Genomic DNA, 24,018 nt, shown 5'->3' with positions numbered 1-24,018 from the left:
CTTCCAGATATTTAAACCAAGAGACCAAGGTCTGACTCAGGGTTTTTCAGCTCAGCCCTGTTGACATTTGGGATGTCTTTATTGCGGAGGTTGTGTTTTATGTTGTAAGATAAGTTTAGCAGGACCCTTGGCCTCTACCCACTAGATGCCAGCAGCAACCTCCCCACTTCACGTTGTGACAACCAAAAAAATATCTCCAGATATTGCCAAATATCATCTGCATGCGTGGATTGCCCCCACTTGAAAACCACTAATCTCACATTCTTTCTTAATTTTAAAAACAAATCTCTTACCTATCCAGTTCCACCACCCTGGTCCTTATAGTTGAGAAGTATGAGGATAGACAACTGGTGATAGATTGAGTAAAACGTATTTACTTGTGATAAATGAATAAAACCAGATTATATTCCTGAGAAAGAAAGGGAAGTTTGGATAAATTCTAATGCTAAATCAAAACATTTTTAGCAGCAAGTAATGTTTGTTAAATATGAAGAGATATGTCTGTAGCAATTGAGCAGGCTTAATATCTGGTAGATCTGATCACTTATCTCATGGACATACTGTCAATAAATATGCTATTAAGCAATCTATTGCTACAGACTGAGTTTAGCATATCTTTTCTGCCTCCAATTATACTCATCGTTTTAGAAGCAGACTTAGGCAATATGAGTAGAATTGTCGATGTACCTGTTTGTATAAATGTGCATAATACGCTTGGTGTAAACTGTTTGCAGAGATCCAGTGCTTGAGATTTTTATGGGTGTATTGATTTTTTGTGACAGTTTTATGGCTGCAGATATACTGAACAGGGAAGATAAAAATTTATTTGCCTGCCTTTCTTGTAATTTTTTAAAGCTGATTTAAAAAAAAATAGGCCCATAGTTAAGGTAAGTAACTCACCTGATATTTGCGGGTTCATCGTTAAAGTGAGCAAACCACTAAACACTTTTCTAGTGCTTTATGTTTCTTTCACTTTTTCACATTTGACATAGCTTATGAAGTTCCCAGGGATGATGTTTCTTTATAATAAAAGCACTGAGCACATACTTTTCTCTCCTTTACTTTCCTGTTACTACCACACTCAGTAATTCTCTTTTAAAATTCCCCTTTGTGTCTGATACTTTTAATTATTTCTTAAGAAATGTTAAAATAGTTATCCATCTGTTCTGCACCTCTTAGATAATTAACAAATATTTGATGTTTGACCTAATAGCAATGTATTAAATTAAATTCAGTTTATTTATTCTACATCTCAGTGAGTGCCTACTGTGTACATGGTGGGTGTGTACTGCTAGGCCCTGTGAGGGCTCCATAGGTAAATTCCTGAATTTTACTTTTATTAATAAGCTTATTAGGGAAGGTAAATACAGATAACACTAATGCAATGTAGAGTATGATGATGTCATAAGAAAGATCCATGAAAAAGGATAGTATACTAATAATAGAAGATTTCCTAGAGAAGTGGTACTCTGTATCATAACCCCATGTCCTCAGCGGCCTGCCAGAAAATCCCACCTGAAGTAGATGGACATTCTCTCCCTCTCTTCTTGGCACCAACACCCACTCTCTTTAAGGAGCAGTCTTTTCTAAAGCCGGGAATGATTTGCAACATCATGAGCTTTTGAAGAAAACATTCTATTAAATCTAAACAACACATAACACTTACAGATTTTTAAAATACATCTCATCACCTCATACTGATCAGAATGGCTAAAATTAACAATTCAGGAAATCACAGATGTTGGTGAGGATGCAGAGTAAGGGGAACCCTCTTACACTGTCAGTGGAAATGCAAACTGCTGCAGCCACTGTGGAAAACAGTACGGAGTTTCCTCAAAAAGTTAAAAATAAAACTACCCTATGACCCAGCAATTGCACTACTAGGTTATTATCCAAAGGATACAAACATAGTGATTTGAAGAGGCACATGCACCCCAATATTTATAGCAGCAATGTGCACGATAGCTAAAATATAGAAAGAGCCCAGATGTCCACCAACAGATGAATGGATAAAGAATATGTGATATATATATAGAGAGATATGTATCTATCTATATATATGTATAACACATATATGTAATGGATATATATCTATATCTATCTCTCTCTCTCTATATATACACACACACATACATATACATACAATGGAATATTACTCAGCCATCAAAAGGAATGCAGTCTTGCCATTTACAATAACATGGATGGAACTAGAGGGTATTATGCCAAGTGAAATAAGTCAGTCAGGGAAAGACAAATACCAAATCACTCATAGGTGGAATTTAAGAAACAAAGCAGATGCACATAGGGAAAGGGAAGGAAAAATAAAATAAGATCAAAACAGAGAGGGAGGCAAACAGAAGAGACTCTTAACTCTAGGAAACAAACTGAGCATTGCTGGAGGGGAAGTGAGTGGGGGGGATGAAGTAATAGGGTGATGAGCATTTAGGAGGGCACTTGATGTAATGACCACAGGGTGTTATTTGCAACTGATGAATCACTAAATTCTACCCCTGAAACTAATAATGCTATATGTTGACTAAATTGAATTTAAATAGAAATATTCTTCATACTTTTTCAGCTTTAACCACAGCTAATATTAAAGATAAAGTCATTAGGTATCCAGTTCTGAACTAGATTGTCTGGTATTGATGCAACATTCTGGGTAGGGGTAATTCATTACTATATTATGATGGCATGGCATGAGAATTCTCATTTACTCTACAGGAATGCCTACTGCACAGTTAAGCCAACTTACCTCCTAGATGGAAGCTCATGATGCTTGCTAGTCTGTCAGTGCATGCTGGTACCCTGGGTCTCCATTAAATCAGCATTTCCTCATTTTTTAATAACTAGGTGTTCTGTGACTACCTTATGTAACTGATTATTTTCATTGAACAACCATAGGCTCTACAAATTGAGATTATTTTGACTCTTACCATCTTTTACTTATGTGCACTTCTTATAGTTTGAATAGTTGCCGCCTTAAATCAAGATATCGAAATTTTAAAAAATTAAATTAGTTCTGAAATTGTATTATTTTTGCCATTTTTTTCAGTATGAAAGTTTTAGTCATGTTGTGGAAAGATGATTTTCTAGTTCATAGAGTCAATATATTTACTTTGGAACTACTGACTACATAAAAGAGAACCTTTAAATATCTGGAGGAGTGGTTTTCCTTTTAAAAACACTACGTTGTTGGGGCACCTGGCTAGCTCAGTCAGTAGAGCGTGTGACTCTTGATCTTAGGGTTGTGAGTTCAAGCTCCACATTGGGTGTGGAGGTTACTTAGTAAAAAGTAAAAATTAAAAAAAGAAAATACCACATTGTGCTCTGCTTAGCTTCTTGGCTAGCCATACTAAGTTAGTAAAAAGTGTGGGTGTATATGTATGTGTATATATTCTGATATGCCTTTCATTTATTTGTAAGTAAAAGATAAATTTTAAAAATAAATGTAAGATGAAACACAGTGTAAGAATAAGATGTTATGTAGATTGTCATAGCAAAATTTCCACATAATGTATTTTTTCAGTGGATACATTTTTGTGGGTTTGGCAATTTTGCTGTAATAGTCAATTACGTCTTTAGGTAAGATAAATCTGAACACTCTCAGAGAATAATTTGGAATAATGATCTGTGTGATAATTTGAACTTTTCCACGGACAAAAATTACTAAAATGTCCAAAGGACCCTAAACACCTAATTTAGAAACTCTGCCTTGTGCTGATAAGGAAATTCGTCCAATTCGTTTGTTGATGTGTAGGGTTTGGGATGAGGAAGTGGAAAATAGGTAACTACATGTCCTCTTCTCTGTAAGGGTGACACTGTCAATTTAACAGCAGGCATTTACAAAGTACCTATTTTCCATAAGATTAATTTTTGGAGATATCTAAATGAATAGAGCAAAATATCTGTCTTTACTTGATTTGTAGGCCATATTTATGTAAAATAGGTTATATAGTATTTTTTTTCCAAAATGAACATATTAGGGGCACATTTTTGGCTAGGCATTATTCAGAATACATTTCTATGATGTAGCATAGCTGTTTGCTGCTGTGTTGAACTGCACAGATGAGAAAAGTGCAAGGAGATACATGATAGAAGATTAAAAATGCATTTACAGAGGCAAATTTCCATTCTTCTCTGTAGAAAAGAAAAACACAGTAAACCTACATCAACAACTTCATTTATGTTCTAGAAAGAAGCAAACACCCTATTAACTCATAAATGATTCTCAGTTGAGAAGGGCCACAAATACCATGAGGGACAGAGAAACAATGCCATAAAATAATAGAACAGGAAAAGTCAAATCAAGTCTGGAAAGAAGCAGCAAGCATCCATGAAGTTAGCTTTGTACTCCCTCATGGAGAAGTTCTAAATTATCAAACATATAATTAATCCTAACAATATCTCCATGGCAGAGAGACACATATTGGCTAATAGAGACACTGAATGATGACTTCATCTATTTATATTCTTGAAAATAAATAAGTAGAGAAAAAGAGAGACCTGCAGATCATGGAACTCAAGTAATTAAATAAAATTCTCATGTTAAATAAAATTTCAGTTCACTTGAAAATAATGGTCTTAAGGGGTCTTTTGAACCATAGTTGAAGTATTTTAAAAAGATTCAGCTTTTTTTAAGACTGAGTTGGCCTCTGTGTAACACTGTAGACAGCCTGTAGATAATGCATCGATTTCCTGTCTATGAGTGGGTGCAGAATCTCTATGACTGAGTTTTTGGACCTGAGAGAAGACCCGAATTTGACTTAGTTTGGAGAATACAGAAATGGTATTTGAGTTGTTCTGTTGTCATGCCCCTGGCTTCTTCTCACCATCCCTCATGCCCCAGAGCTGAGCAGCTGGCTCTACAGTTGTGAACAGGGTCTGGGACAATCTCCCTATGGGGCAGACATAAATCTTGCCAAAGGGATACAGAGAAGTTTGTTTGTTTGTTTGTTTTTTGCTCGATTTTTCCATTTCCAGATTCTCACTGGAATTGAAGGAGAAAACTGCATTCACTACAAAGCATTGACCTCTTCCCCATTAATCTGTGTTCTTTGCCTCTTTCTTTCAAGTTTCAGAAAGACATCCTTTGAGGTTTTTAAAATAAGTAGTCATTCAAATAAACATGTTTTCTTCATCTTTCTTGGAATAGGAACTATGATATTGGTTACTTCATCTCCCATAAAATATTTAACTCATTCTGATGCACCAGAAATGCTGGTTATAAGCCATCTTGCCAGCAGACAACCTGCTGCCCTCAGCAGCTGGAGCCAGACTTAGGCAAGATGATGTTAGCTTTGATTTCCTTGACACACCACCTATCTACTTACCTTCGGATCTTACACTTCTCACTCCTGGGAGAGGGCGTTCCAAACTTATAAGAACCTGAAGCAAACTCTGAAATCTAGTCTTAATTCTTATAGCGGTGGGGCATAAATTGTATCTACCATCACATAGGACTTTAGGAAAGACTTATGAAAGAATTAATACAATTCAAACCTCAGTAAATGTGCCACATTATCACTTGTCAAATTCTCAGGTACTTAAACAGATGGAGTTCTGTGTGAATGACGTTTTCCTAGACAGGAAGAAGATAATCCATTGGGAAGCCAATACCTATTTAATTTTATTTGCTTGCATTTTTCATACCGATTGTTTATTGCCAAATTGAGTCTAATACAATGACATCCATCTATTGGATGGTAATTAGTCTTGGGAGAAATAGTGACAATACTTAGGACTTTAAAAAATGGCATGACAGGGGCGACTGGGTGGCACAGCGGTTAAGCGTCTGCCTTCGGCTCAGGGCGTGATCCTGGCGTTCTGGGATCGAGCCCCACATCAGGTTCCTCTGCTATGAGCCTGCTTCTTCCTCTCCCACTCCCCCTGCTTGTGTTCCCTCTCTCGCTGGCAGTCTCTATCCTGTCGAATAAATAAATAAAATCTTTAAAAAAAATGGCATGACAGTTATTCATCTTGCGTATAATTATTGTTCTTGATTGGTCTCGTTGAGGCCAGTGATGTGGAGAATGAGTGCAGATGCAGGTGGGGCTGAGGTTCTAATGTTGTCATTCTGCTCTGCCAGGTGTGTTGTAGAAGACAAGAACTCGAAGGTGGCCTGGTTGAACCGTTCTGGCATCATTTTTGCTGGGCATGACAAGTGGTCTCTGGACCCTCGGGTGGAGCTGGAGAAACGCCATTCTCTGGAATACAGCCTCCGAATCCAGAAGGTGGATGTCTATGATGAGGGTTCCTATACTTGCTCGGTTCAGACACAGCATGAACCCAAGACCTCCCAAGTTTACTTGATCGTGCAAGGTAAGGAAAGGTGGGATAGGTGGGTGGTAAGGGAGAGGTGAGAAGCAGAAAAGAAATGTGATGTATAAAACATTTGCAAAGAAACCTTTCTGAAAACAAATCTTTCAAGTGCATTATTGCAGTTCAGTGTCTATTTTCTCTCGGAAAGGACAGACTTAAAATAAGAGGACTAAGGAGAAAATAAAAAGTGCCACTGTGAGCCAGTACCCTTAATAAGAATATTCTCTCCTAGCCCTAAATATAAAAGCACGTAGCAAAGGCTGTATCTATTGAAATAAGCTGGAACAGCATAACAAGAACACAGAATGCTTAGAACCATGTGAGGTGCACTTTATCAGCTATTAGGTACCGGATGCTTTGCTGAAGACTTGATTTTTATCTTCAGCATAAAGAATGTTACTAATTATCTGTTTTTATGATAGTAAATGTTATTTGGAAAGATAAAAATTTCCGGAGGCCTTGACATCCTCTCGGCTGGCCAGCTTTCTTTGGAAATTGTATCTCCATTTAACACTAAGTTATTTGTGAGCAAGTCCAGTGACCAGGATCTGCAAAGTCAATGGGGACAATCTACTTCTAGATTGGGGTTTCCAAGGGCACATCTGAGTCCTGGTTTTATAGGATGAAACCCTTAAGTGGCATACACATGCCCCCAAACTATAGCTCTCATGGGTCCCTTTCCCCATAATTGCAGAATGAAAACAAAGCTGATCAGCTGCACAATTTTATTGCAAGCGAAGTCAAACCACCAGCAGTTTCAATCCATCTATCAGGAAAGATCTAAGCACTAACAAATATTAGGGCTGTGTTCATGTATTCTTGATTTACAATTTTATGTAAATTTAATGCAAATTAGGCATGGCCCTAGGGCTCCTGTCAGGATTCCAATGCAGTCAGTGGTGTGGGAAAGTTTGACTGTAGCTTCTATTAATGTGTTACGGAATTGATTATTGCAGCATTTAAATTATTGCTCTCCCAATTCCTGTGATTAATAGATTGAAACTGGAGTAAAATACATCAGAGACTGCCTGGTCCAGAGGTGGTTTAGTCATGTGACCTCTATCTTGGTCCATTTGCAATGGCTGACAGCTTCATTTTATTGCTTGTTAAAGGCATGTCTACTGACTTGCGAAGTTCCTATCACAGTCCAGGCATAGAATGTTTTCCCTGTAGTTGAGTACAGAGTCCTGGAGCTCCGTAACATGATACTTCAGGGCTTGGATCTCAGGCAGTCCATTTGAATGTGTAAACATAACCAGAGATGTGTAAATATGTAAATGGGTTAATTTGCCAGCTCCCTCAAAAACACAAGTAGGACATATATTTTCTCTCTCTCTTACTTACACACACACACACACACACCCCTTCCTCAAAACAGAAGGAGACTTTCTACCCCTGCAATGGCAGATGGAGGGGAGGTAACTAGTTTTCTTAAAGCCCTTTAGAAAAGATTTTATCTAATGACCAGCTCCATATTATATTATGAGGTTCCTACACAATTTTGATACCTTTACAGGCTTTAATGTCACTGGAAAGCTACTAGAGACCACAACTAGAAAATGTGTATTGTACTATATTAAATAAAATTCGGCAATTTGAGTATATTATATTCCTTGGTTTCTAGATGAGGAGACAGAAGTTCATTGAATTTAGGTTACATGTTCAGGGTTACATGGAGAGTTCAAGGGGTGAGTAGTTTGGAGCCAAGCAGACCAAGAATCAAATCTGAAGCATTTTCTACTGGAAGGGAAATTTATTGTTATAACTTTAAAAACTACCATATTCATATTTAAGTCAGCTCTTAGCACCAAATGCTCCAAGCCCTTCCTTTTTTTTTTTTCTTATTTATCTGTGTACATTTTAGTTATGAACTAAATGTACTAATCCTGAGAGGGTTAGAGCTAGAAGTAAGTTAGATTATACTTGCATATACCTTCATACTGTGTTGGCAGAAGTGAAATTAACTTAAATTTAACTACCATGAAGTTAAATTTAATAACTTCATATTAAGTTTAATAAATCAATATTAAGTGATGGAGAAGAACCTACTAAGTGCCAGGTACTGTTCATTCTGTTGGGAAGCCTTTAAGGTCTGAGAATTAAATTGACATGAAATAGATTAATAGGAGAAAATCAAATTTAATTTCATATGTATGGGGATCCACATAGACACAAGATTCCAAAGACAGGCAGAATGAGGTATATATATCATCCTGAACCACTGGTCTGGGACTTCAAAGGAAAAGGAAAGCAATTCATAGGAAAATGAAGAAGAGTAAATGTTTGGTAAGCAGATGTGGCTGAGCCATCCAGAAACAAGGCGATATACAGAGGACTTTGATCAAACAGTGCTTGCAGGGGTCCTCATGTCTACCACCCCTAGTTCATATAATAATGTAGATAGTTATGGTGATAGCTCTCTTGCTGGAGCAGGTCCTCTATCTAAATTCTTCTAACAGTTAGGGGGAAGGTCAATATTTCTTCCTGAGTCATTGAGCTTTGATTATTTTTAGCTCTAAATAATCTGCATGCCAAAGGTACAAATCTTGGGGCAATCCTTTCTGAATGCCTATAGTTCATTTTCGCATTGGATTCTAATAATATTATTGTTATTTAGTAGGTATTAATAACTTAATATAAATATGCAAAAGCTTAAAGTTCAGAGATAATAAGGAGCCTGCCTAAGGCTGCCTATTAGCTTAGGACAGGCTTTCAAACCCATATCAGTGTGGCTCAAGATACTATTGTTTTATTTTATATTTTTTAAATCACATTGCTATGGAAGAAAAATGAGCAACAAAGCCTATACTTATAAGAGAGATGAAGAAAGGATCTTCTCCTCCTTGAGCCTAAGTCATGAAGGGGGATTTTTTAAATAATTATATGGATGTTGACATTTTATTTCTAGCACCAGATGGCAGATCCCCTTCCCCTTAGGACATTAAACCTTATGACTATATCAGTGATTCCATCCCATCATCCTGTTTTGTTCATACTGCTTCCTACTCGAGCTTTAACCCTGTGTTTTCACCATATCAAAGATTCTCTCTCTAAGAATGGCTGCCATTCTTCTTCCTTCCAATCCCACAGCACCTTCGTTCAAAGTATGAGTCTTTTGAATTTTTCAAATTCTGCCTTCCTCACCCTCCATGATTTCTGCTCATCTAGTTTAACTAGTCATTAAATAAATACGGTACTCTTTTTTTCTTGCCTAATGGTGAGTCCACCTTTAGCTCCGAGATGTTATGAAATATCACAAAAGAATAGCAGTTGAGAAGGTGGGCCTTGAAGTCACACCGCCTGCTTCAAATTTCAGTTTTCTTTCTTGCTACTTAAATAAATTGGGTGGTAAACTGCTTAATTTCTCTAAGGCTCAGTTTTGTCATATATAAAACAGAGATAAAACTTAAATTTTAAATCCTCCAAATTTATTGTAGGGATTAAATTAGATGATCCATAGAAGCCCCTAGTCCAGTGTCTGGATATCATGTGTTCTCACCTAGAAAGATGATAGTAATGGTGATGATGATGGTGGTGATGGTGGTGGTGATGATGGTGGTGGTGATGATGGTGATGACGATGGTGGTGACGGTGGTGGTGATGATGGTGATGATGATGATGGTGGTGATGGTGGTGGTGATGATGGTGGTGATGATGATGATGGTGGTGATGGTGGTGGTGATGATGATGGTGGTGATGATGGTGATGATGATGATGGTGGTGATGGTGGTGGTGATGATGGTGGTGGTGATGATGGTGATGATGATGGTGGTGATGGTGGTGATGGTGGTGATGATGACGGTGGTGATGATGATGGTGATCTGATGGCAATGACAAGAACCGTGCTGCTGCTGCTGCTGCTCCTGTATCTGTCAGAAATATGGGGAAGGCTTACTTTTCTGGGCTCTTGCCCAGAGTCTAACAGCTGCTTCCACTTACTGCCTGTTACCGTTGTGGTGGACTCTTTCAGCTTTCATTTTAGATCTTTCCTGTGCATTTTCTTCAGTTGTCCTTTTCCTTAGCATTCAGTCTTTAACTTTACTTCCTTAGGATTCTGACAGGCTTCTTAGACCAGCACCACTTTAAAGTTCTTAGTTATCTTTATTAAGGTACACAAGTGAATATTAAGGAGAAAATGCAGCATGCTTCACAACAACACTTAAAGGGTTTGTTAAGTTTTAGATTGCTGGGAACTTCGCAGAATTTCTGATGAAGTTGTTCTGGAGACAGGGGCTGAGAATATGCATTTCTAACACATTCGAAGGTGACAGTGACGCTACCAATACAAAGACCGCACTTGGAGAAACACTGCCCTAAAAGAATTGTATACCTTAGGAACATCGGGAGAAATATTCCTGCATAATTGCATTAATTTCAGATAGTGTTGCACCCCCAAATACTCCTAAAACTAATCTCACTGGACATGAGACAGGGAACAGGTAGATTGACAAATACCTTAAATTTCACAGTAACATCTTAGGCCCTCTGAGATTGCTTACCTAGCCTAGTTCTGTGGAAAGAAAATCTCCTCTCTTCCCAGACTGTCCATTTTCAGGTATCAAAGCCGGGAGGAAAAAAAAAAAACAGTTGAGACAAAATTGCTCCAGGCTTCAAAAATCTCACCTGTATAAATTTATAAGTATTTGTATCCCCTCATGTTTTTCGTGTTTCATTTTCCCCGGAAGCCTCCTTTCTTTTTATATGTATTCCCACCATATCAGTGACAGTTTAACATCTCCAACATTTTCTTTTCTAGGTTTCTATCAGTTCATGAGGGTCATTATCCATAAAATATCCTGTGTTGAAATAAATATAATACATGGTTCACTAAATTCAATCTTTAGCTAAATGACATCTCTACACACCTTCCTTATGAGGTACACAAGTGAAAGTTTTGCATCAGCAAATACACAAATCAATAATGATCTCTGGGTTGACTTGTGATTAGTGGTAGTAAATGTTGCATCTGTGGAAGCCAAAGCCATTCAAATAAAAACATGCATTTGAGATACTTAATGAATGGTGGGACTCTTTTCTCAAGCCAGATATTTTGGTTCCCACACCACCTTCTTTACAGATGGTGAGACAAAAGATTAAGAAAACATCATCCATCCTTCACTTTAATAAACAGAGTACTTTGACATCCTTCCTATTAATGATGTCCATGTCTTCTCCAGAGGTTACCCTCCTGTGATCTGTTTTTTCTGATCATGCCACAAATGGATCCTTTATGGGATTCTTGCATAACCTGCAACAAAGTCAACGTTTTGGTTTATAATACTTGTCAAAATGTAGATTCCTGAGAACCATTCCAGAACAATTGAACCAAAATCCCTGGGAATACAGCCAAAATTTGCAAATACACTGTGTTCTGCAGGCGATTCAGATACATGTGAAAAACCAAGAACTACTGTTCCAGGGATCTAAACAACTAGTGCGAGGAATTAGCTGCTACCTGCCTGTTCATTTTCTTGTATGACACAGCATCAAATTGTATCTAAAGCTCTGTGGAGCAGGTACTAGAGCCTTATAATAGAAAAATTAAAAAAAATAAAATAAACACATGTCTTATTGAAAACAGATGTTCTTGAGTGCTGGGACTAGTGGCCTCAAAAATGAGATTTTTTTTTTTTTTAACTATAGCATTAAGAATCTCCATGTGTAGGGGCGCCTGGGTGGCACATCGGTTAAAGCGTCTGCCTTTGGCTCAGGGTGTGATCCCGGCGTTACAGGATCGAGCCCCACATCAGGCTCCTCCGCTATGAGCCTGCTTCTTCCTCTCCCACTCCCCCTGCTTGTGTTCCCTCTCTTGCTGGCTGTCTCTCTCTGTCAAATAAATAAATAAAATCTTAAAAAAAAAAAAAAAACAGAATCTCCATGTGTATATGAATATGAAGGACACCCTAACATGACAGGATTTTTAGAAAGTGAATCTTATTTTTAAATATCTTATGAAGGAGCACCTGACTGGCTCAGTCAATTAAGCAATGGATTCTTGGTTTCAGCTCAGGTCATGATCTCAGGGTCATGAGATCTAGCCCTGCATCAGGCTCCACACTGAGTGTGAAGTCTGCTTTAGATTCTCTCCCTCCCTCTCTGCCTCTCAACGCCCCTACTTGCACTCTCTCTCTCAGATAAATAAATAGATAAAATCTTTGTGAATAAATAAATATCTTATTCACCATCCCTTGCAACATTTATCATATTTTCAAATTTTTATGACATTATTCTTGTGCCCAGGACCCGTACTAGAATGGTCATTTCAATATTGAGTCTTCTGCTCTTTTTATGCGATTCTAATTTGGTTACCATTGTTGTAGAAATGGCCTAATCCGCATATAATAACACTGGAGATTTTTTAGAGAACATTTTTTATTTTTGAAATGTATTTCTAAATGAATATTTAAATTTCACTATAATATTAAAGAGAATCCCAGACATTTTTTTTACCACCGTGATACAAATCATATGCATGGATTCTGAGAATCTATTACATGTAACAATATTTATTGCAAAATTACCTTATTTAAGCCAATATAATTATGGAAAAAATATGAAAATGGGACTCCTTGTAAGATCATATTTGGCCTTTTTTTTCAACTCTATACACCTAAAAAGCCAAATTTCCTATATCTCATTAATTTTAGAATAGCCATATTGACTTACAATTATAATTCTGTAGATTCCCTTTTAATTTAATAATTGAAAACTCAACTGTTAAGAAACACAAATGTAATTTTTTCATGAATACTAGTCTGGAACTTATTGTTTCTAGAATTCTTAGAAGCATTTTAAATCCTATTAAACATTCCTAATTCTGACCTGAATGTATCACCCAGAACTCTAAGCAGGTATCTCTTTTATCTCTCCTAATCTGTCTTTTCTTTCCTTCTTTCATTACTGTATTCCCCCTTTAAACCATTTTGTTTCCACAGTTTTAGTTACACACGTCAGCTGTGGTTTGGAAACATGATCCTCCTTCTGACAAATAGTCAGAAGGTCAGTAGAAGCCTAACATCAAAATACCTATGTCATTCACCTCACTTCATCTCATAAGCATTTTATCATCTCATATTATCACAAGAAAAGAGTGAGTACAATACAATAGGATACTTTGAGAGAGGGAGACCATATTCACATAGTTTTATTGTAATATATTGTTATAATTGTTCTTTTTTTATTATTAGTTACTGTTTTTCATCTCTTACTCTGCCTAATTTATATATTAAACTTTAGCAAAAGTGTGTATGTATATATAGGAAAAAACACAACATCTGTAAGGTTTAGCACTATCCATGGTTTCAGGCGTCCACTGGGGGGTCTTGAAACGTATCTCCTGCAGATAAAGAAGGGGACTACTATACTTCCTTTATTCCCCTTTCCCTTCCATCTTTCTTCTTTCCCTTCTTTAATCAGCATCATGTTGCATTGATTATTTTTTCAGTAACTTAACATTGCCTACCAAATTTCATATAAAATATTTGCCAGTGCATTCTAATTGAACTTAGCCTGGAGCTCTTCACATTTTTAACACAATCTAATAAAATAAAGAATTTTAAATCTTTTATAGTTGGATTTGATCTAGGGTTAATTCTGTTGATTATTGAGAATCCCAATGATTAATTGGAATTCTCATTTGGAGTTTATATGCTGAAATCTACTAATTTTCCTACTCTTCAGCTTAATTTTTCAGATAACAGTCTCTTAATTGGCTATTATAAAGCCAGGTTCTGACTTTAAGGACATCACTATTAACATCAGCAATCAGGCAGCTAGTGTAATGGGAAGAAGTGACTTTGGGGGACTAAAATGTTTGAGATTATTTTGTTGGGGAGGAAAAATTTTTATGTATCCTTCAAAGTTCTTCTTGAGATTCATCTAAGAATCATATTGACATGAAACAAATTAACAGGAGAAAAACAAAACTTTAATAACGTGTACACCTTCTGTATACATGTGAGAGACCCAGGAATACTGAGGAACTCCCCAAAATGGCCAAAGCCATCACCTGAAATGCGATCTTCAGCTAAAGACAAAAGGTGTTGGAGGTGGGGAGTCAGTTGTGGGAGCCTACCAGGAAAAGCACAGTAAACGAGAGTTAAGGTTGTTGTGCAGAGCTAAGTCATTGCCTTCTCCACTGATAAGAGTTTCTAGAGATTTAGAATCAACACCCTCTTCCTGGTACAGCAAGGGAGACACCCTCACAAATGGAGATTTCCCTTACAAAGGTAAATGTCTCTTACAAAAGGATCACTTCTCAGTTTTCAGAGCCTCTGTTATATTTGCAGTTTTAAGTTGATATTCCACCTGATGGAAGGACTTCAAATTTTATATAAATCAAGCTCATCCCCTCAAAATTAATTACTATCTCCAAGTTTTCTATATGTATCTGCAGGCACATTTTAGTTATCAAAAGAAATCAACTATTTATGTCCACATACTTTCTGTTCTAACTTACATTTGTCTTTATTGAAGATGACAAAAAATAAGGGACTAGAGACAAAGGTATGTTAGAACCGAAAGTTGGTTCAGTGTAAAAATTTGGACTCCATGAAAAGAAGAAATTTACCCGAAGACAGAGACCAATTAATGATCAGCCATATTCAAATCTTGAATCATTATACCATTACACCAATTTTAATATGTTATGGTCAGAATTTTGATGGTGATCAGGAAGAATTTGGCAGTAGGATTTGATCCATTTTGGAACTGCATATGCTGGATGGTTTAGCCATGTCCAGTCTGCACTACAGATTGTTTCCCTTATGTTTATATAATATCATATGTGACAACTGACAGGTGGGCTAGTTTTTACACAGACATTTTACCTATCAAGATAAGGAGAGCTACGCTTTCTAATATTTTTAAATAATACTGTAAACTACCTTTAATTGTCATCATCTGTAGCATTTATGTTTTCTATACATTACCAAAACCAAATAAACAACCCACCAAAAGAAACCTGTGTACTCTTAAAGATATTAAAGTCAACTTTTTGAAGTCATATATTTAAGTCAAGAAAGATGGCATATATATTTATTTGTATTTTTAATATACAAGTACTTTCATTGTTTTCAGTTTGCTCTAAATAGGTAACATTTATTTTTGGGCAATGAGATGATTTGGGTTGTCTTTAAAATTTGTCAGGTCTTAGGTCTGTTTCAGTGATGAAGTATACGAAACACAGTGAGGCCCCTTTCCTTATTCTCAATCAAAATGCTAATAGGCAAACTCAAGTGTAGTGGAAAAGCAGCCCAACCTGTGCCAGGGCCTGCCCAAGTGGAATGCAAACACTACAGGGCCCAGGGCTCACAAAAGATGGACATCTGAACAAGGAGGCGTCATGGAGGATTATGACCTTAGCTACATTCAGGAAAATTGAGAAAGTTAATAAATACATTGAGGTTAATGATAACCAGTTTTCCATTGTTGGGGAAGAGAAGTATAAATATGGAAAGGGGAGAGCTAAAATAACCAAATGGTGTTGGATCAAAATTGGAATTACTAGTGTTTATTCATGAGTTTTAACAGAAGATAGATGATTAGATAGATAGATGATAGATAGATAGATAGATAGATAGATAGATAATAGAATGATATACACACATGTGTATGTTTTCTAGCTTTGCCCACTGAGAGGGCCTTTGAGCACTTACACCTCAGTAGCAGTGAGCATAGCTAGCATCCAGATGTTGATTTTAGAATATCACTCTTAACACAGTCAGTAATTTCTTTGACGTCAACCATAGCAACATTTTTCTAGATATGTCTCCTAAGGCAAGGGAAACAAAAGCAAAAATAAACCATTGAGACTACATTAAAACAAAAAGCTTTTACACAGCAAAGGAAACCATCAACAAATCAAAAAGGTAGCCTACTGAATGAGAGAAGATATTTGCAAATGATATCCAAAATATCTGAACAACATATACAACACAATACCCAAAAAACAAATTATCATTTAAAATGGACAGGGAAACTGAATAGACATTTATTCTAAAGAAGATGACCAACAGACACATGAAAAGATGTTCAACATCACCCATCATCAGGGAAATGCAAATCAAAACCACGATGAGATATGACTTTACATCTGTCAGAATGGCTATTATCAAAAAGACAAGAAATAACGAATGTTGGTGATGATATGGAAAAAAGGGTCCCTCATGTACTATTAGAACAGTACATTGGAAATGGGCACAGCCACTGTGGAAAACAGTATAAAGTTTCCTCCAAAAATTTAAAATAGAAATACCATATGACCCAATAATTCTACTACTGGGTATTTACCCAAAGAAAATGAAAACACTAATTTGAGAAGATACATGCAACCTTATGTTTATTACAGCATTATTTATAATGGCTAAAATATGGAAGCAGCCTAAGCAGCCATCAAAGGCAAATGGATAAGAAATATATATATGAATATAGGTATTTATATTCATATTTATATATATATATAATATATATAATATTATCCAGCCATAAAAAAGGATGAGATCTTGCCATTTGTGACAACATGGATGGACCTAGAGGGTATTATATGAAATGAAATAAGCCAGACTAAGACAAATACCATATGATTTCACTCATATGTGGAAGCTAAACAACAAAACAAATGAATAAACAAACAAGAAACAGAGTCAAACCTACAAATGCAGAAAACAAAACTGATGGTTTCCAGAGGGATGGGGGTTTGCAAAATAGGTAAGGTGGAGTGGGAGATAGGTTTCCAGTCATGGAATGAGTAAGTCACAAGAATATAAGGCACAGCTTGGGGAATATACCCAATAATATTATAATAGTGTTTTATGGTGACAGTTGGTAGCTACACTTGTGGTGAGCATATAATAAAGTATAGAGATCTTGATTCACTATGTTGTACACCTGAAACTAATGAAATATTGTGTTTCAACTATATCAAGTAAAAACAATTTTTTTGAAAATAAAATATCCCTTTCTAGTAAAAGGAACAAAAGTTACTTAGAGAAATAGATGATTCCAGGACTGGGACAAGGAAGGGACAATATAAACTTGGAACATCTTTTGTGTCATTAAGCAAGGAAGACTTCAAAGAAAAACTTGGCATACCAAAAGTATAGAGAAGCCAGCTTAAAAGGGACTTCTACCTGCCAATTCTGGGACAATTTGGTTATTAAAATAAATGACAGCAGCATATTATAAAGCTGATATAAACTAGATAGTAGTTGTTCAATACAGAGAATATAAAGCTCTTTCTTACAGTGGAATGTCAACTAATAAATGCAGAAGGAATGATGGAATTTGAAAATTATTATTTGTCACCGTTGCAGAAATAATCAGTTCAGGCAAGAAACATCAGTGGATTCTAAAAGTAGCACAAAAAGTGAAATAAGGGCTGAGTTTTTTACATAATCTCAAAGTAGCTCCCCACAAACTATTAAGTACTATTTATTAAGGGTGAAAAAAAAGAAAAAAGAAAAAAAGTACAAAAATCTAGTTGATTTCATTCAGAGTTAATACTACCAGTAATGGGACAAATTGGCATCATGTGCCCAATGATAAAATACAGTGATCAAAATACGGCATCACTTCTGTGATATTTCTATCAAAACCTGAGTCTAATCATAAGAAGATGTTGGGCACACCGAAATGAAGGGCATTCTATAGAAGAATTGGCCTGTAATCTTGTAAGTGTCAAGGTTATATAAGTTAGGAGAGACAGCGGAACTTCCCCAGACTGAAGGAGGCCAGAGATGTGGTACGTCTGGGTATAATATGTGAACCTACATTAGACCATTTTGCTAGACAGACATTATTGGAACAAGTGACAAAACTTGAATAGAGTCTCTGTGTGAAGAATATGTGGAGGTTCTTTGCATTATTTGTGCAATTTTTCTTAAATTTGAAATTATTTCAAAACAAAAGTAAATAGGCTCAATAACGCTTAAGGTAGGTGTCAGGGTTAAATACTAGTGAATAAAATCCAAAATTGTATTAAATACTAAATGTAGCATAATCAAGCAGGATTTTTTTCAAGCATAATCTATTATAAAAAAATATAACTACTCACAAATTTAGTGAACTTAGTCTATAGTAGGTATCTTTTTTAACATGAAAAAGATAAGTAGCCTCAACAGTAATTAATTCAGGAATAAGGCAGGGATACCAACAGTCATTACTTTTTTTAAAGATTCATTTATTTGTTTTAGAGAAAGAGAGCATGTGAGCGAAGGGAAGGGCAGAGGGAGGGCGAGAAGCAGACTCCCCACTGAGCAGGGAGCCCAGTGCAGGGCGTAGTCTCAGGAAACTGAGATCAGGACATGAGCTGAAATCAAGAGCCCGATGCTCAACGAACTGAGGCACCCAGGTGCCCCATCAACAATCATTACTTAACATAATTCCGAGGTTGTAGTCAATGCAATGGGAGAAGAAAATAAATTTAAAAAATGTGATTGTAAGAAAAGAGGAGAGAAACTTAATATTCTTAGGTAAAATAATTACTAACTAAAATAAAAACCTCATAAATTAATGGCAAAAAACATTAGCACCAATAACCATTTGATAAGTTGTCTAATTATCTGAAGAAGTATATAAAATTAATAATTTTTACATTTGTTTATAAGAAACACATAAATTATACTATAAAATGGCCATTCATGAAGCTTCAACAATATAAAAACATTTAAGAATAAATTAAATAAACAATGTAGAGAACTTAAATACATAAATCAATAGCACTACCTGGGAAATGAAAGAAAAGGGTGTTTTGTATGTCCGTTTATTTTTTAATGGAAGGGAAATACTTAATTCTTGAATGGACACACAAATAATGTAAGGCAGACGTTTTCCCCAAGGTAAATACAGAATATTTTTATGTATCTGAAAATTAACTTTGAGGGATTTTTTTATTGAAATTATACTGAATTTATAAAAATAATTACAAATAGGTGGGCAATGAGGCAATAATTTTTTAAATTAATTTATTGGGACAGGAAAACTCTTGTACTGGTAGATGCTAACATATTTTGTAAAGATAAAATTATCAAAACACTGTATTTTTGGTTTAAGAATGACCAAGTCTATGGATATAAATGAAACGTGTAAAACACTACCACGTATAATTAGAACACACATGATCTAGATTTATTTAAAATCATGGAGAAGTTATGATTATTCAACAGATGGTTTTAAATAACTAATTAAGAAAAAACAGAATTGTATTTTTACTGAAAAACCACTCATGAAAATTAATATCACATTTTTAAAGACTTAAAAGTAGAAAATAAAGGAAAAGGCTGGGAGAACCATCAATAAATATGTATCTTAATAGAGTGAGGAAGGCTTTCTTAATATAAAAGCAAGTGCAAAAAAGCACAGAGAAAAAAATGAATAAATTTGACTATGTATATATAAATTCATAAAATTAAGGGAAGTGATAAAGTGATTTAAAAACAAAATATGTAAAAAAAATAAAGCTTTAATGTTGTTGGTATATGAATACATTTCAACAGGTCAATAAAGAGAGAAAAAATATCAGTACAGAAAATATGACTAGAATTTGTCTAAGGGCATAAAATCACCAGTTTCCAAAGGACCCGTGGATATAGCAAACATGAAAACTGTGAGAACCTCACTTATAAGGAAATGCAAAGTAAAACAGCAATAAATCATTTTTTAGACCAATAATACTGGGAAAGGGTTAACAAAATGTGGTTAGCCTGAATTGGCAAGTCAGTACGAGAATTGACACTTTTATATCTCCCTGTTGAGAGTGTAAATTAGTGGAAACTTTGCTAGGGTATTGTGGGGATGTCTATCAAAGTTTTAAAACGTATTTGTATCATTTGACCCAGTAATTCCACTTCCATGAAAATCCTTTGAAATGCAAACAGATTTTTGTACAAAGTGGTCATCACCAAGTTACTTTTAAAGAAAAGTATGAAAACACCCTAAATATTCAGAATAAAGAATGAGGAGGTTAAGTGAAGGTCATTTCCTAAGCAGAAATACCACTAGAATGGACATGAGAGTAGCTGCCAGCACTCAGACCTCTCCCCTGTGTTTAGAACTTTTATCCTCTCCGTATTGGGATGTAGACATAACCCCCCAGTGTAAAAGCAGAAATAAAATCCAAACGCCCTTAAACTATGGCTCGGACATGAGATCCAGTCCTTGAAAGTTGTACCTGCCAAAGACTTGGAATTATTAATAGATATTATTGACACAAGAAACTTGAGACCAAAAGAGTCTATGTGGGTAATTGGTGGCACTGTGGAAGTGAATTTATATATGGCAATACCTCTATCACTGAGGTTTCGCTAAGGCCTGGATCAAGCACCATCTTGGTAATGGTGAAAGCTAAGGCATTGCATGTTCAGATTTACCAGCCGTCATGCTCCCCTCATGATTTTTTGGCTCTCTTCTGATTTTGCAGGCTTCCCAGTGATACTGTGAGTTGCAGTGTGTTCCCCCTCTGCACAGGACAGCCAGAGATGTTTTCTCTTTCTTCCAACTAAAAACTCCACGTCACACAACTAAGCAGCCATTGACTATCATGCTTTACAAAACATTTTATTTCGTGATAAATGTTTGCTATATATGGTTAAGTGAAATGGTAGGTTACAAAAACATATAACCCATAACCTGGATTTTGTAAACTATAATAAATACACATACCGTATGCACTCATACATCTATTGGAAAAAAAGAAAGAATGAAATACACCAAAGTTGTTTTTACAGTAGTTTTTTGAGTGTTGTCTTCATAGGTAAATTTTTATGTTATTTAGTTTCCAAATATGTGTGTGTGTTTGTGTGTGTGTGTGTGTGTGTGCATGTGTATCATCTTTGGAGAACAGCTTAAAATTGTTAAAATAATAATTATGATTATTGAAAGGGCAGATTTTTAGAAAAATTTTCAGAGAGCACAATTTCTCCTTGGTGCCTTCTACCTCCATTTTGTTGTTATTATTGTTATTTTGTCCATCCTTCCATCATTCCCTTGCCTGAGTGTTTTTCTAGTTTTTTCTTTTTTCCAGAGTAGAAGCAAACTCATAAAATTATCTATTCTAAAAATGATAAGGCCTAAATTTCTCATGTCTTGCAAAGATGCACTCTTTCTAAGAGAGATATTATAAAGATAATGGTAAACACACACACGTGGCGATGTCTTGGAGAAGAGGAACAAAAACAGAGATTTCATGTGAAAAGACCTTGTCAGTCTCCTCAAATCAAGTACAACTGTAGAATAAACAAGTTTTTGTATAAATTTCTAAGTCTCATCCTGATTTCAAAACAAAACAAAACAATACAAAAAAATAAAAACCTTCTCCCTAGATTTTTTTTGGATGCTGCTTTGACACTGCATTCATTTGCCTGTCTGCCCAACTGGAGCCCACAGTCTGACATTTTGGTGGTCTCCTTCCTGGCACCCTAAATTGAAGTCTATTTGATTTTATCTTGTTTTGACGTCTTCTGTCCCTAGCCATGGGTAACTCCATATTCTTTATCTCCATCTTATCTATAAGTTGCTAGGAAATGGGAGATCATAGCATTTTATTGAGTACCCTACAAATTCATGCTAATCTCAGCTGAGTCCTCATGCTTTCTAGAAATCTCCATTCATCACTGGTGGATTTTCAACTCAATTGCCTAAAACATTTTTTCCTAGTCTTCCTTATTCTAAGTTTACAAACTTCCACTGTTCCTCTCTTCTTAAAGTTCTAATCTTTTTAGAATTTTTTCTATTTATGCTCTTTAAAAAAAATTCTATTAGATACACTGCTAATAATTCTCTTTTTTCTTGCAATCCCTTTCTTCTTATGTCCTGAAATAATGCCCTTAGTGTTCTGTCTCTCAGACTATGTCAACTTGAAATTTTTTAGTTGTATGATCTTATTTCTGTATGTTTCATCAGAACTGTCAGTGCTTCTCTTTCCTTTTAGAATCCTGTCCATTGGTGACCTCATCTTTAATGTAACATCTGAACGGTTTTATTCTAAGCCTTTGTTGCCAGGCAGGGGGGTTGGAGTAGAGAATCCTAGTCCAGAAATATTTCATAAGCATTTTTTTTCTGTCTACAAGCCACTCCATGTTTATTGTGCTCAAGTCAAAATTAACCACTCCTTCCAAAGCATCTCCTCCTCCTCCTTCTGATTTCCTTTTTTTAAAAGATTTTATTTATTTATTTGAGAGAGAGGGAGATTGAAGGAACAAGTGGGAGGAGGGGCAGAGGGAGAAGCAGTCTCTCCGCTGAGTGGAGAGCCCCATGCGGGGCTCCATCCCAGGACCCTGGGATCATGACCTGAGCTGAAGTCAGCCACTTAAATGACTGAGTCACCCAGTTGCCCCACCTTTTTTTCAATAATGGCACAATTGATCTCCCCGAAAAGAGGGCTATTTCTAACTTGTTATCCCCGTCTATCCCAATCTATCTCTTCCATTCAATCAGTCACACATTTTTGTGAATCACGTTTTCTATATTCTCTAATTCAGTCCCTCATCACTTCTTTCTCATAATTATTTCAAGAAAAGTGGTATCTCTTCCTCTTATCTTTCTGTATGCTAAACTGGCCTGAATATCACTTCCAGATATTTGTCAAATATAGCTCTGATATTAACATTCCTTGTCTCAAAACTTTCAACTTCCCATAACTGTGCACAGAATAGTCTAGTTCTGAGTGATTTTTCCTCAACATATTGTTCAAAACTAACTTCTTCTTATGTGCATACTCTGTATCCTAGATTATTAAACTCTTCCCCAAAGTTGTGAAAGTAGAGTTAGCCAGGCATGGAGTGTGAGAAAGAGGATTCCAGGTAGAATTAGGGCATGTGGCTGGTAAGCTGGAACATGGTGAACAAGGAGGGATGGGAGACAAGAGGAGGTTGCCAAGATACACAGATCCTTGCAAGGTATATTAGGGTTTTATTTTGCTTTGGTGTTTGGAGGGTGTATTTGCGTCTTCCAGGTGTGATGGAAATCAACTGACAATTTTAAGCAGAGGACTAACATATTCCCCCTGAAGCTTTTATTTATTTATTCTTTTTTTTTTTTTAAGATTTTATTTATTCATTTGACAGAGATAGAGACAGCCAGGGAGAGAGGGAACACAAGCAGGGGGAGTGCGAGAGGAAGAAGGAGGCTTCCAGTGGAGGAGCCTGATGTGGGGCTCCATCCCAGAACGCCGGGATCATACCCTGAGCTGAAGGCAGATGCTTAACAGCTGAGCCACCCAGGCGCCCCCCATTGAAATTTTTTTTAAAAAATCACTCCACACACTTATGTAGGGTAGTTTTTCTATCATGGCTTATTTAATTGTACCATCCACAAGCAAGCTCTCTTTTTTGTAACACTAGAAGCACTTTATCTCTCTCTGAACACATATCACTTTATACTTTATAACATGGCTATTTGAATACACATCTTACCTCTTCTACTAGTATAAGCTCTCAACATGCACAGACTGTGTCTCATTTCTCTTTGAAACCACACAGAACTTCAGAAAAGAGTAAGTTCAGAAAATACTGGATAAAGGATCAATAGTCTTACTTTCTAACAATAACATCCAGGTTCTTAGTGGAGGGTGAAATCATATAGGGAATGTTCACAGTTGATGAAAATTTTAGTCTTTACTCGTGATTCATCGTCACCCTACCTTTATATGGAAGGAGAAAATCTTTCTAATTATTTGTGCCCTATTCCCTCTATCTTTCAAAC

At 36.1% G+C, this 24,018-nt stretch overlaps 1 protein-coding gene across 4 annotated transcripts in view; it reads left to right on the top strand.

The window, feature by feature from the left end:
- LOC103678802 (limbic system associated membrane protein) overlaps nucleotides 1-24,018 on the top strand; it is a 632,608-nt gene that overhangs the window by 323,337 nt on the left and 285,253 nt on the right. For all 4 annotated transcript variants that reach the window (XM_008708223.2, XM_008708224.2, XM_008708226.2 and 1 more), the window contains exon 2: nucleotides 6,089-6,321. In XM_008708223.2, coding sequence (XP_008706445.1) covers nucleotides 6,089-6,321 — 233 coding nt within the window. The remainder of the gene's footprint in view (nucleotides 1-6,088; nucleotides 6,322-24,018) is intronic.

Source organism: Ursus maritimus, unplaced genomic scaffold (genome assembly GCF_017311325.1).
Source record: "Ursus maritimus isolate PB19 unplaced genomic scaffold, ASM1731132v1 scaffold_4, whole genome shotgun sequence".
NCBI classification, from domain to species: domain Eukaryota; kingdom Metazoa; phylum Chordata; class Mammalia; order Carnivora; family Ursidae; genus Ursus; species Ursus maritimus.
Note: the sequence above shows the minus strand (reverse complement) of the source record. Positions and strands in the feature narration are given on the sequence as shown.